The sequence below is a fragment of the Aulonocara sp. 'chitande type north' Nkhata Bay genome, linkage group LG20, assembly GCF_057382095.1.
Source record: "Aulonocara sp. 'chitande type north' Nkhata Bay isolate Kocher_YH1m ecotype deep benthic linkage group LG20, A_spYH_male_GT1.1, whole genome shotgun sequence".
NCBI classification, from domain to species: Eukaryota; Metazoa; Chordata; class Actinopteri; order Cichliformes; family Cichlidae; genus Aulonocara; species Aulonocara sp. 'chitande type north' Nkhata Bay.
Genome location: NC_141363.1, coordinates 15,001,390 through 15,014,865, shown reverse-complemented (window position 1 = coordinate 15,014,865; position 13,476 = coordinate 15,001,390). Strand labels below are relative to the sequence as shown.

The 13,476-nt window shown below is 43.3% G+C and overlaps 1 protein-coding gene across 1 annotated transcript; it reads left to right on the top strand.

Annotated features, from left to right (window-relative positions):
• Positions 1-381: 381 nt before the first annotated feature.
• On the top strand, positions 382-5,800 carry krt8 (keratin 8). The gene is made up of 8 exons (XM_086276557.1): positions 382-895; positions 2,514-2,722; positions 3,357-3,417; positions 3,692-3,787; positions 4,087-4,251; positions 4,341-4,466; positions 4,551-4,815; positions 4,928-5,800. Exons 1-8 carry the CDS (start codon positions 503-505, stop codon positions 5,191-5,193), a joined length of 1,581 nt encoding a protein of 526 aa, XP_086132683.1. The 5' UTR covers positions 382-502; the 3' UTR covers positions 5,194-5,800.
• Positions 5,801-13,476: the final 7,676 nt, after the last annotated feature.

Genomic DNA, 13,476 nt, shown 5'->3' with positions numbered 1-13,476 from the left:
TTATCAACCACCCACTCAGGCACCAGCCCCCACACGCTAATGCTGCAGTTTTTGTCATACAAAGCTTCAGCTGGAATACAATCATTATTACTACAAAGCATTTTATTTGTAGTGTGCTTGAATACTTTTACTAGGAAAGAGACAGACTGAGGAGAGAAATATCTCCACATTCCTCAAAAAGAAAAGTTTTTTCTTACAACCCAGAGAAGCCTGTAGAAAGGGCAGGTAATGGTTTTGAATGACTGGACCGTGTGTCATAGAAGTGTAAAGTTACAGCCCAGCCCTCCCTGTCATAGACTTGCAGCCAATGGCATCTAAAGCCTGAAGTCACTGAAGTCCCCTCCCACTGGGGAAAGCTTTAAAACTCTTCAGTAGATTCTCGTCTTTCTATCCACTCTGGTCTCTCCCGACTGCTGGCCTGCCTGACTGCCTGCCTTATTTACCGAGCCACTTGGTCTGACCTACCCAGACTTTTTTCATCCAAAAGAAAAACTACTTCACAATGTCTTACAGGGTGAACACGATGAGTTACAAGAGCTCTTCTGCTCCAAGGAACTTCAGCAGCAGTTCCTATGGTGGATCGGGTATTTCTGCCAGCAAGAGGTACTCTGCCAGGAGTTCCTATGGTGCCCCTAGTCAGTTTGTGGGTGGTGGCATCACCAGGTCCTCTGCCTACAGCGTGAGCTCTGGCATGGGTGGCTCAGGAGCAATGGGCATGGGTTTGGGCTATGGTGGTAGTTTGGGTGGTGGCCAGACCATCACTGCTGTGACTGTGAACAAGAGCCTTCTGGCCCCCCTGAACCTGGAGATTGACCCCAACATCCAAGTTGTCCGCACCCAGGAGAAGGAGCAGATCAAGACCCTCAACAACCGCTTTGCTTCCTTCATTGACAAGGTAAGAGTTTGTAGTAGTGGTCAGATTAGTGTAGCTCAAAGTTTCAGGCTGTTTTAGTCTTCTCAAGCAGGAGCTACTTTGGTTGCACTGAAAGCTGAAAGCTTGGGCAAAGTGTGCTAAAAACAAAGAATGCTGTATTGTACGTATTTCAGAGCTGTTACACTGTTATGCAACATTCGAGAGGGAGACCCATATGTTCGCCACATGTTCTGTAATGCTGATTTCCTCACTTTTGCTGCATGGGGAAATTTGATTTATTCCTCTCTTTGCTTCCCTCCCACAAATGCTGCAAAAGGCAACTCGGGGTTAGGCTCTCATATCTTTTGGCTCTGGCTGCCCTTTTATAGTGATGAAAAACAGACGTGTAGAATGAGAAACGAAGACAAAGAGAGAGAGAGAGGAGAGAAGAAAAAAGTTCAGGGTGTGTCAGGGCAGAGCTCAGGGCTTGTGATACGAGTTACCTTGGGAATAGTCCCTCCCTTTACTTGGGGTGTGGCTCTCCCTGCTGGCCCCCACCCCTGCCAAATACACGCATACAGTCAGTACTGAGTGCTGTTGTTACCTTTGTGACAATGGCGTCTTTCACAGTGACACACTGTATAAAGAATGCCCACCGGGTGTATCAGCACATGAAGTTTTTATCTTTCTAATCAGCAGTGAAGTACATAAAAGTTTGTGTGACACTCAGTAGAGTATTTGTCCTCTGAGCTCTCAGGAGTGGGTTAATATTTAAAAAGGCCAGTTGGTTTCATGTTCTCGCCAGTGCCAGCTGACTGGCTACATATCGACTCTGTTACTCCCAGAGCAATGATTAAGGAAGCTAGAGTGCATTTTGCATGCTTTGACACCGAGCAAACAAACTTCCGCCCACATGTCTTTTATTTCGTGTGCTGTATTTGGAGCCACTTCTGTTATCTGATTTCTCTCCAGCTCTAATGAAGACAACAGGAGGCAGTTAGGCCTCAGCTTTAGAGTGCACTGTCTCATGGTCCAAGGTCCAATGAGTCACATATCTGCTTTCACTGTTTCTCTTTTTAGTATGCAAGTATGCAAACCACACAGCTCTTCACTTTGCCCCATCTAGCTTCATATTCTCTCCGTTCAGCACATCCATATTACGCGGTTAAATATTGACCTTTCTTTGTCTGCCTGCCGACAAAACTCAGCTTCGCCCCTTTTTTTATTTGTCGCACAAAAACAGGAAGACATGCGGGAGAATGGTCAGCTAAAGCTGTTCCTCCATCACTGCTTTTTTCCAACCCCCTACCTCCTGTCAGGATGCGAGCATGTCATGCATACCTTCCTTTGGAAAAACACAACAGCCAGTCTGGCAGCAGAGCAGCTTACAAAACATAGACAAGAACAACAAAGACAATAGGTGGCAAATGGCGAGGTTGATGGCCATGTTGATGGTAACTGAATCCTTAGATAAAGCTATTCTATTACATCGGGGTCCCATCGACCGCACGCTCATACTTTACAAGGAAGTTTCATAATAACTCACGTCTAACAACAAGCAAAAATGTAAAAATTACTGCTTGCTTATATTCATCCATAGATGACTGTACACAGTCAGATGCATAACCCTGTCTTTTCTGCCTCTTTCTGTGAACCTCAGGTCCGCTTCCTGGAGCAGCAGAACAAAATGTTGGAGACCAAGTGGAGCCTGCTGCAGGGACAGACCACCACCCGCTCCAACATCGACGCCATGTTCGAGGCTTACATCGCCAACCTTCGCAGACAGCTGGACAGCCTAGGCAACGACAAGATGAAGCTGGAGGCTGACCTGCACAACATGCAGGGCCTGGTGGAAGACTTCAAGAACAAGTGAGTGTGGAGGGAGGGGGTCAGTGAGGGCAAAGAATAAGCCGCTTCAGTCCTGCAGTTCTGATACGTATGTTTTATGTAGGATTCATCTGTTTCCATTCAACTAATATGTGCACAAAAGAAGCCTTACATTTGAGTGAGCTGTACAGACTACTCCCTACATCTGTCCGTTGTTTTGCGTCACACTTACTCGAGGGAATTACAACACTCAGGAAGTATGTTCCAAACACCCATTACATTACGTATGAGTGGAGGTAAAGCTCATGGCTCGTGAGTTGGCTGTCAGCAGACCTGTCTATAGCATTTACACAAGAGGGAAACAAGCTTGATTGTGTCCATGCTGGCGTGCACATATCTCCATCAGAGGACAGCAGTGCTGCATGCGCTCTTTAGTTGTCTGCAGACAAATGGGGCACATCAGCTGAGGGGTTCCCAAGGGAGAAATATCAGCAACACCTCTTGGCCCAGAGTCAACAAACACTGTGTGAGGCAAATGTCCCAAAGGAGTTCACCAATCAGTTATGGTCGTCTTGCACCACCTAGTGTTACTTTAGTTTAAAAACACTGAAATACAATGAGTTATTTCTGGATTTTCAAAATGGCCTCATAAATACTATTGTCTTTGTCCTTTCAGGTATGAAGACGAGATCAACAAGCGCACAGAGTGTGAGAATGACTTTGTCCTGATCAAGAAGGTCAGCACTGTTTTTTTCTTACAGCATCATAACATCTGCTGGGCCAGGGGGGGGGGGTAAACTGTTGTTTGAGCCACAGAAATTCAGAAACTAGGATATGTTACATGTCAAATGAAGTCTCATATAGTCTTTCTGTTAAAAGCTTTACCATTTGGGTGTTCTATAAAAAAAGACTAACCCTAGGTGGGTTGGAGTCGATGTTAAGAAGGTACAACTTTTCTTAAATTAGCCTCGTGTTCTAACAAAAGTTTTGCTTTTCTTTTCTTTCTTCCAGGATGTCGATGAGGCCTACATGAATAAGGTTGAGCTGGAGGCTAAGCTGGAGAGTTTGACAGATGAGATTAACTTCCTCAGGTCGATCTATGAGGAGGTATGGCACAAAATCAGCGTGACTGCATTGTTTTTTCCCTGCTTCCCTTTTGGCTTCAAAACCTCCAACCACTAAACCACTTGCTGCTTTCATCAGCGTTTATCTTCCCTGTCATGGCATTCTTATGATGTTTGTGGTATCCTTTTGGAATATGTTTTGCCTTTGCAGCAATCTTGATTTTTTCATCTTTTTAGCATATTTCCTTACAGCACCTCTTTGAGTGTGTTAGTTTTAAGCGTTTCATCCTGGGGTTTACATGACTAATCTTTCACCTCTTCTTCTCTTTCCTTTTTGACTAGGAACTGCGTGAGCTCCAGAGCCAAATCAAGGACACATCAGTCATCGTGGAGATGGACAACAGCCGCAACCTGGACATGGATGCCATTGTTGCAGAGGTTAAGGCACAGTATGAGGATATTGCCAACCGTACCCGTGCTGAGGCAGAGACATGGTATAAGACCAAGGTAACAGACGATTCCTGTTACGTTTATCAGGTCGTTCTCATTAGAGACTTTCGGGTTTGTAATATTTTGCTTTATTAATGTTCATTTAGTATGAGGAGATGCAGACATCCGCCAACAGATATGGAGATGACTTGAGGTCTACAAAGACAGAGATCGCAGACCTTAACCGCATGATCCAGAGACTACAGTCAGAGATTGACGCCGTCAAGGGACAGGTATTTTCAGCCACCACACTTAGCCTAGTCAATTTCTGCCAGTTGTTTGGACAAAGTCTTATTCCGTTATCAATCATCTGTTAGCGTGCCAACCTGGAGGCCCAGATTGCTGAGGCAGAGGAGCGTGGCGAGCTGGCTGTGAAGGATGCCAAGGCCCGCATCCAGGACCTGGAAGATGCCCTGCAGAGAGCTAAACAGGACATGGCCCGCCAGATTAGAGAATACCAGGACCTAATGAACGTCAAGCTGGCTTTGGACATTGAGATCGCCACGTACAGAAAACTCCTGGAGGGAGAAGAGGACAGATTGGCAAACGGCATCAAGGCTATCAACATCTCCCAGCAGAGCAGTAAGTTCCCTTCAGTGACATCCTGCAGCACTTGTAGTTTGGATTCTCTTGTAGTTTTCAGGTTTAACAGATTAATTGAACATTTGTAAGTTAAAGTATTGTCTCTCAACAGCAAGCTACAGTGGATTCCCCATGGACAGCATGAAGAGCAGCTACTCGAGCACCTACTCCAGCGGTTTCAGTGGCGGATACGGTAGTGGATACGGTAGTGGATACGGTGGTGGATACGGTGGTGGATACAGTAGTGGTGGCTTCAGCAGCAGCAGCGGCAGTGCCGGTGGATACAGCACCCAGACTAAGAAGAATGTTGTGATCAAGATGATTGAGACCAAGGATGGCAAAGTGGTGTCTGAGTCCTCCGAAGTCATTGAGGATTGAGCGGTCTAGTCTAGAGGTGTAGCTGCCTGTCTGCTATGATCTTCTCTGCCTCTATGGTAGTTATATAGTCACAGTTCACCCCCAACCCAATAAACAAGTCTGAAACAAAAGCTTGCCAGCCACTCTTCAGAGCCTTTACATGTTCTTAACAAAGCAATAAATGATTGTAACACTACCAAAGATTTGAAAGGGACCAAAGGATTTTGTTTTGTATGTCTGTTTTCTGACAGTTTGTACTAAAAATAGTTGTTTGTTTAAAAAAGTCCGATAAAACCTGGGCCTACTTCAGCTAGGAATAAAACACAGATGTGTCACGCTCCCTTGAAATCTATGCAACTGCTGTTCCATGCTTAAAGTGCCTTTGCGGTGCATCAAATAGACAGTGGTGTTGTCAGAGGAATGTGAATGTACTGACACAGTGCTCCAGTGTTCATGGTCAAAAAATGTCGTAAAATTGCCTGCTACAGTAGGTAGTGCATGTGTCTCTGTGCGTGCCCTGTAACTGAAACTGTTTGACCCCTTAGGAGGCTGCCCACACCAACCTGTTGTCCTGAGGTGCTGTTTTTGCTACCAATCCAAATAAAAATGTGTTTACTGAAGGTAAAAAGGTGTTTCTTTGTTTTTTAAATAAATAGTGGTCCAGACTGAAAACTAGAAGGAATAGTAGTGATAGTAGAGTCTAAACAGTCTCCCTTGTTTCACTGCCCAACAAGTCACAGTAGATTGTTGCCCCTCCATGAGCCAGAGGTTCATCCTTCCCTTTCTTGCCAGGGACTTGTTCACAGGGGTCGTTGGATTATCGGGTTTTTTTGTATTATTGTGAGGTCTGTACCTTCATCACATCTCACACACATATTCATCAATCAATCAATACCATCCAAATACAGCACTTCACGTCCAGATTAGAGGCTTAGATGTGGGCCTTAGAGATTCCAAAAGAAGATGCAGAGCCTCACATGAATAAACTGGGACAGTAATTACATTTTTTAATAATGTAAGTGCACACCTATGTGGCTTTACTATCATATTGTAACATAGAGTATGCATCATCCTGTCTTTATGTGGTCACAATAGCTTAAAATAGTAAAAATATTTTTTATAGGGAAAAAGAATAAAGGTAAGGGTCAAACAAAAACACATAGTATGCATACACATATATGCACAGTTTCTGACTGGAGCTAATATAACACTGCAGATTTATAAATACTTCAGTTACTAAACAGAATACAGTATTTACTAAAAAGCTTTACACAGAACTTTTACTGTGTATAAAAATTGTCTTTGTTGAGCATGGCTAAGCTACAAAGTGTCTGGCCCTTTTTTAGTTGCTTGAAGACGTTTCACTTCTCATCTGAGAAGCTTCTTCAGTTCTAAGGTCAAATGGTCCCAGATTTAAGCCCCATGGGAGCATCCCCCAAGAGGGACATGGGCTCCGTATTGATGCTCTACCTTGTCCTTGACATTGGCGCCCTCAAAAGAGTGACCTTTGTCCTTTAGATGCAAATGGACAGCCGAGTCTTGTCCCTTCGAGGTGGCTCTATGTTGCGCTCTTCTATGTGGTCTCTCTCTCATATGTATATAGTGCTACAGAACTGTGCAGTTCAAAATGTACAAAATGAATATGTATTATTTATGTAAATAAAAAAGACTATGAATATCCTTGGAGTAATTTAAAAGGATCTGTATAGTTGTTTTTATTGAACTTTTAAATACTAATAGTGAATGAAGAAACATAAATAGTATTTATAATAATAGTTTAAATCCAAAAAGTAAGTAGAGATATAGTGTAGTTTACCCAGAATCATAATCATATAACTAAGAATAATCTAAATGTAACTATTTCAGTACTACAGTATACAGTACAGTACAGTATCTTCAGTACTTAAGATACTGTAATAAATCACTTACAAAGTAGCCATTTTGAGATGTAATACAAGGGAAATAATAATTGCACTAATTATGGCTCTACACAGTACCTTCAGTTTCCCCAAAAACATTAACTGCACACAGAAGAATATATTGACTTTTTAAAAATTTTCACAAGGAATGTATACTGGCCACTTTGTGGCAGTTTAACATGACTGTATTGCAGTAATAATATTGCATTGCAAGTTATTTAATTTAGTTCTAGATGGTTCTATATCTTGGATATGGATATGTGAGTAAGCCAGTTGATATGGGAAGAAAACTTGGACAACAGAAGACTGGAAAAAACATTGTCTCTGAAGAGTCTGGATTCCTGCTGCAGCATTCAAATAGTAGGATCAGAATTCGGCATAAACAACACAAGAGCTGTTTTCAAATATCAATGATAGCTCTAGATAACATAAACAGTGACATTGAATGGAGCTAGAAAACTACAAATACATAGAATATCCAGGTGCATGATAATTTCTTAATTATCATGACTGTCATTTCCCCTTGGCTTCTCTCTGTTCTCTGTAACGTGGTTGCATACCAGATTAAAATAGCCAGCATCATTCCTGTGCTTAACAAAAAAACACTCCCTAGGGCCGATTGTCTTAGGCACAGCTTTAAAAAGCTGTTTCTCATTTGTTACTTGGACTGGTTAAAAGAAGAAGAACCAGTATCTTTGATAAATTCCAATCTGGCTACTGAAGAAACCACATGATTACTGAAACTACCCCTGATATGCTTAAATGGTAAGAGTACTGCTTGACTCCAGCCTTTCACACCACTGATCATGACATTCTTACTTACTGTATTTGACAAACATTTCAGAATTGATATTAATTGTATTGCCTCATTTGTGCCCATGTATGTGGAGTCCCTCAGGGCTCAAAACCTGGTCTAATTCTGCTTTCTTTATAAGCACCAATCAGGAATAACATTATGATCACCTCCCTAATTTTGTGTTGGTCCCCATTTGTTTTACAAACAGGCCTGAGCCATCAAGGCATGGACTCGAATGGATCCATGAAATATGTGGCACCAAGTTGTTAGAAACACTTGGTGTTTCATCGTCAAAGGAGCTTGCAAAGAAAAGCGTCTGGACTTCTTTAAGTTGCTTGAAGACGTTTCACCTCTCATCCGAGAAGCTTCTTCAGTTCTAAGGTCAAATGGTGGAGAGTCCCAGATATGGTTTGAAAGAGGAGTGAAAGAAGCCATCTATGTCCACTGTGAGCGACCATCTTTGAACAGAGGCGGGGGTTTACGACACCAACTCTCTGCCATCTATAATCCAGTTTTGAGATCCCTTCCCAGACGCCTTAACGCCCACTCACATCCTGGGCCATCTGACCTCAGGAATTCGCATGATAAGGTGGGGCCAGGTTTCACAATGAACACACCCGAAACTCTGGCTGATTGGGACCCACGCCCAGTTTCCCACCTTGGCTCAGGCGATTAGAGGATCATCAGGGGGTCCTTTTGTCCCTCTGTGGGGGGTCACTCCCACTAGGTTCATATCTGGGACTCTCCACCATTTGACCTTAGAACTGAAGAAGCTTCTCGGATGAGAGGTGAAACGTCTTCAAGCAACTTAAAGAAGTCCAGACGCTTTTCTTTGCAAGCTCCTTTGACTACAATGACCTGGATGACTGAGAACCTTCACAGACATATTGGTGTTTCATCCATATCTTGCTGATAGAGGCCACAGCCACCAGGGAATACTGTTTCCATGAAAGGATGTACATGGTCTGCAGTAACACTTAAGTAGGTGGTACGTGCCAAAGTAACATCCACATGGGTGGCAGGAACCATGATTTCCCAGCAGAACATAGTGACACTGGTCTTGTTTGGACCCAGTGTTGGTGCTTGCAGAAATGCTGACAGGGGTCATGTAGGCATGTGCAGCCTGACTGGTCTGCAGCTACAGTATGGAGTCCCATATGCAACAAACTGTGATGCCTTGTGTATCTTGACACGTTCTATCAGAATCAGAGATTTGAGCTACAGTAGCTCATCTGTTGAGGCCACATAAGCTATACACACACACACACACACACACACACACACACACACACACACACCTACACATACACACAGTGGGGCAAAAACATAATTTGAAAATAAACTCTTTAAAAATCAGACAATGTGATTTTCTGGATTTTTTTTTCTCATTTTGTCTCTCAAAGTTGAGGTATACCTATGATGAAAATTACAAGCATAAGTGGGAGAACTTGCAATATTGATGGCTGACTAAATAGTTTTTTGTCTCACCTTATGTATTTGTAGTGACATTTGCCCTCAATATAAGCGAACCAGTGGTCTTTATTTTCTCCAATAGAGTACCAGAACCTTAATGACTTGACGTCAAGTTCCATTGAACCAACTCTAGTGACACCTGGTGGTCAATAATTTTTTTATTTTCATTTTTTGACTGGTTATATCCATAACCCTGTGTGCTACATTGTAACAGAAGAGAAAAAAAAAGAGACTAATTGCCAACCTGGTGTACATCGCCTTTCACCTAGTTTTAGCTGGATCCCGAAATGGATACATAGACAAGAAGATGTAGGGGTCATTGCACTACACTCTGCTTTAATCCAGGACAAAAAACACATAACAAAAAAAAAAAAAAAAGAATTTTTAACTGCCAGTTGACTTCTATACAGTGACCCTGAGAGGTCATACACATTGCAATTTAAGAATACACCAGCAAACAGTTTATGTGACCTCTCAGGGCCACCATACTTAATTTTTATGTACTTATTTGCATATGATTGCACAAGGCACAAATGTTCTAAAGAAACTAAAGAAAACATACATTAAACAATCTCTAAATGATCTGTGTTGGACCTTGAGGAGTTTACTTCCACAATCAATCAGCTCAAAATATTGGTCCATCATTCTAAATTCTGAAATCTCCCACAGAGAATAATCTAATCAATTATCTTCCAAAAAAGTGTTATAGCTACATATCAAAAAACCTTATCTGCAGGTGTGTATTCACCGATGCCGATGAAATTTCTCCTTGTGGGATTAATAAAGGTATCTTATCTTATCTTATCTAACGCTGCCACGAGACCTGACATATAGAACCATGGATGAGTGGGAGTGACTGGTTTGCTCTTCCTATAGAGCTTTTCTAGGCTTATGGAAAACTCAAAGTGCTCATTATTACAGATTGGGTGTTCAGCATCAGGCCTATAGAATATGGAACGCCAGGACTGCCATAATGAATTAATTAAATACACCATTAAATAATTAATTAAATGTGTCAATAATTAATTAATTAATTACATGTGTCATAACTATTTATTTAATTAGTTAATTCCAATTTTAATTAATTATTGACACATTTAATTAATTATTTAATGGTGTATTTAATTAATTCATTATGGCAGTCCTGGCGTTTCATAATAGAAACACTCCTGAGCCACAGACCTTACTCCCTTTTTTCCACAAGGTACCACCAGGGGGCAACGTCTCATCACTTATCTTGCCTGCAGGTCACTGAATACTTGAGGAGCAATGAGAGTTGATGCTGGGCGCACCCTGTGTATGTATTTACCGTATATACTGCATACCAGCAGTATATACGGCATACTGCTGGTATGCTGATCAGAACAAAGGAACTAGAATGTGGAACCAAAATGCGAAACATTACAGATCCTTCTTGTTCTGCTCTCCTGCACAGTATGTTCTCTTTAGAGTTAAATAATATCAAAATACAGTCCAAGCAATAGCAGCTTAGTTGTGAAAACATTCCATAGTTGTGGAAAAAACAAAGTAGATTTTTCAAATGTGCCACCAAGCACGCTCATAATGCCAAATGCTATACAGTGAGTTTAGCATTAGTAAGTTACAATTACATTACAAGATTTTACACCAAATGTACCACACAAGAGATGCAACATAGATGTCAAACCATGCATGTTAAAGCTGCATGTCAGGCTTAAGCTGCATTTTGAGGTTATCTCTCTTTTGCTGTCCAGACTCAGAGAATGGCACAACAGTGAGACACAAATCTGTGTCCATGCGTATGTGTGTGTGCACGTGTAGGTGTGTGTGTGTGTGTGTGTGTGTGTGTGTGTGCGCGCGTGTTTGCTTACTTGACATAATGACTCACAACACAGGTAGCTGTCTCTCAGTGACCCTCTGCAGTCCTCATCCGCAGCTGAAACAGTGCACAACTGGAGCAGAAAAATAAGCTCAGCTCATGTCAGCAGCCCTGTAGTCTTACACATTTATTTGCACAATTATTGCACTTTAATGAAGAACATTCAGGAGGGTGGAGCAGTGATATCTATAATCTCAGCATGTAGCGACCTGAGATGCTGTCGATTTGGCACGTCAACATACGTAGGCAGTTTGCCTGTTAGCACGATTGCTCCGTTTTGTATGAGGATTACGTGACTTTTCCATTCCTAGAAATGATTTCAAGTTTCATTAAATGTCAGTGCAGAAATGCAGATACATTTAGCTCAAAGTAATTCATTATTAGATATATACTTATTAGAAATCAACAGTTTACACACCTTTAAAAAAAGTGTGAATCAGATGCAACAGTTCCACCCTGAATGTGGTCACTGAGGCCATAAAGTCTGAATCATAATCATTTACAGGCATGCAAGGTGGCTAAGCAGGGAGGAGAAAGTGTTAGCCCTTTCTACTCCCTTTTCTGTTTAAAGTCTGAATCATGTCTCGTGTCTGCAGGTCTTTGAACATGTACAGATGTGTAGAGACTTAGTCTTGTCAAAAGATAACACTCATCCTTGTATGGGTGTAGAGGAGAAATGCATGACTGCTGGAATTTTGGAGCTGTGCCGTAGTTATCTCTGTACACACACACACACACATGCATATATATACATATAACACCCAGCACGCCCCTGCGGGCGGTTTATCCTTCAAGCTCGGGTCCTCTACCAGAGGCCTGGGAGCTTGAGGGTCCTGCGCAGTATCTTAGCTGTTCCCAGGACTGCGCTCTTCTGGACAGAGATCTCCGATGTTATTCCCGGGATCTGCTGGAGCCACTCGCCTAGCTTGGGAGTCACCGCACCTAGTGCTCCGATTACCACGGGGACCACCATTACCTTCACCCTCCACATCCTCTCGAGCTCTTCTCTGAGCCCTTGGTATTTCTCCAGCTTCTCGTGTTCCTTCTTCCTGATATTGCTGTCATTCGGAACCGCTACATCGATCACTACGGCCGTCTTCTTCTGTTTGTCTACCACCACTATGTCCGGTTGGTTAGCCACCACCATTTTGTCCGTCTGTATCTGGAAGTCCCACAGGATCTTAGCTCGGTCATTCTCCACCACCCTTGGGGGCATCTCCCATTTTGACCTCGGGACTTCCAGGTTATACTCGGCACAGATGTTCCTGTACACTATGCCAGCCACTTGGTTATGGCGTTCCATGTATGCCTTGCCTGCTAGCATCTTGCACCCTGCTGTTATGTGCTGGATTGTCTCTGGGGCATCTTTACACAGCCTGCACCTGGGGTCTTGCCTGGTGTGATAGACCCCAGCCTCTATGGATCTTGTGCTCAGAGCTTGTTCTTGTGCTGCCATGATTAGTGCCTCTGTGCTGTCTTTCAGTCCAGCTTTGTCCAGCCACTGGTAGGATTTCTGGATATCAGCCACCTCCTCTATCTGCCGGTGGTACATACCGTGCAGGGGCCTGTCCTTCCATGATGGTTCCTCGTCTCCCTCCTCTTTCTTGGGTTTCTGCTGCCTGAGGTATTCACTGAGCACTCGGTCAGTTGGGGCCATCTTCCCAATGTATTCTTGGATGTTCCTTGTCTCATCCTGGACTGTGGTGCTGACACTCACCAGTCCCCGGCCCCCTTCCTTCCGCTTAGCGTACAGCCTCAGGGTGCTGGATTTGGGGTGAAACCCTCCATGCATGGTAAGGAGCTTTCTTGTCTTTATGTCAGTGGCTTCTATCTCCTCCTTTGGCCAGCCTACTACCCCAGCAGGGTACCTGATCACGGGCAGGGCGTACGTGTTGATGGCCCGGATCTTGTTCTTACCATTCAGCTGACTCCTCAGGACTTGCCTGACCCTCTGCAGGTACTTGGTGGTTGCAGCTTTTCTAGCGGCCTCTTCATGGTTCCCATTCGCCTGTGGGATCCCCAAGTACTTGTAACTGTCCTCTATGTCTGCAATGTTGCCTTCTGGTAGTTCAATCCCCTCAGTTCTGACTACCTTCCCTCTCTTTGTTACCATCCGACTACACTTCTCCAGTCCAAACGACATTCCAATGTCATTGCTGTATAGCCTGGTAGTGTGGATCAGTGAATCGATGTCTCGTTCACTCTTGGCATACAGCTTGATGTCATCCATGTACAGGAGGTGGCTGACAACTGCTCCG

What these genes read in the sequence shown, in the direction of transcription:
- krt8 (XM_086276557.1), top strand. Translation starts at nt 503, where the DNA reads ATGTCTTACAGGGTGAACACGATGAGTTACAAGAGCTCTTCTGCTCCA. An exon ending in TCAGGTCGATCTATGAGGAG is followed by an intron (nt 3,788 to 4,086) that starts GTATGGCACAAA and finishes CTTTTTGACTAG; the next exon opens with GAACTGCGTGAGCTCCAGAG. An exon ending in AGACATGGTATAAGACCAAG is followed by an intron (nt 4,252 to 4,340) that starts GTAACAGACGAT and finishes ATGTTCATTTAG; the next exon opens with TATGAGGAGATGCAGACATC.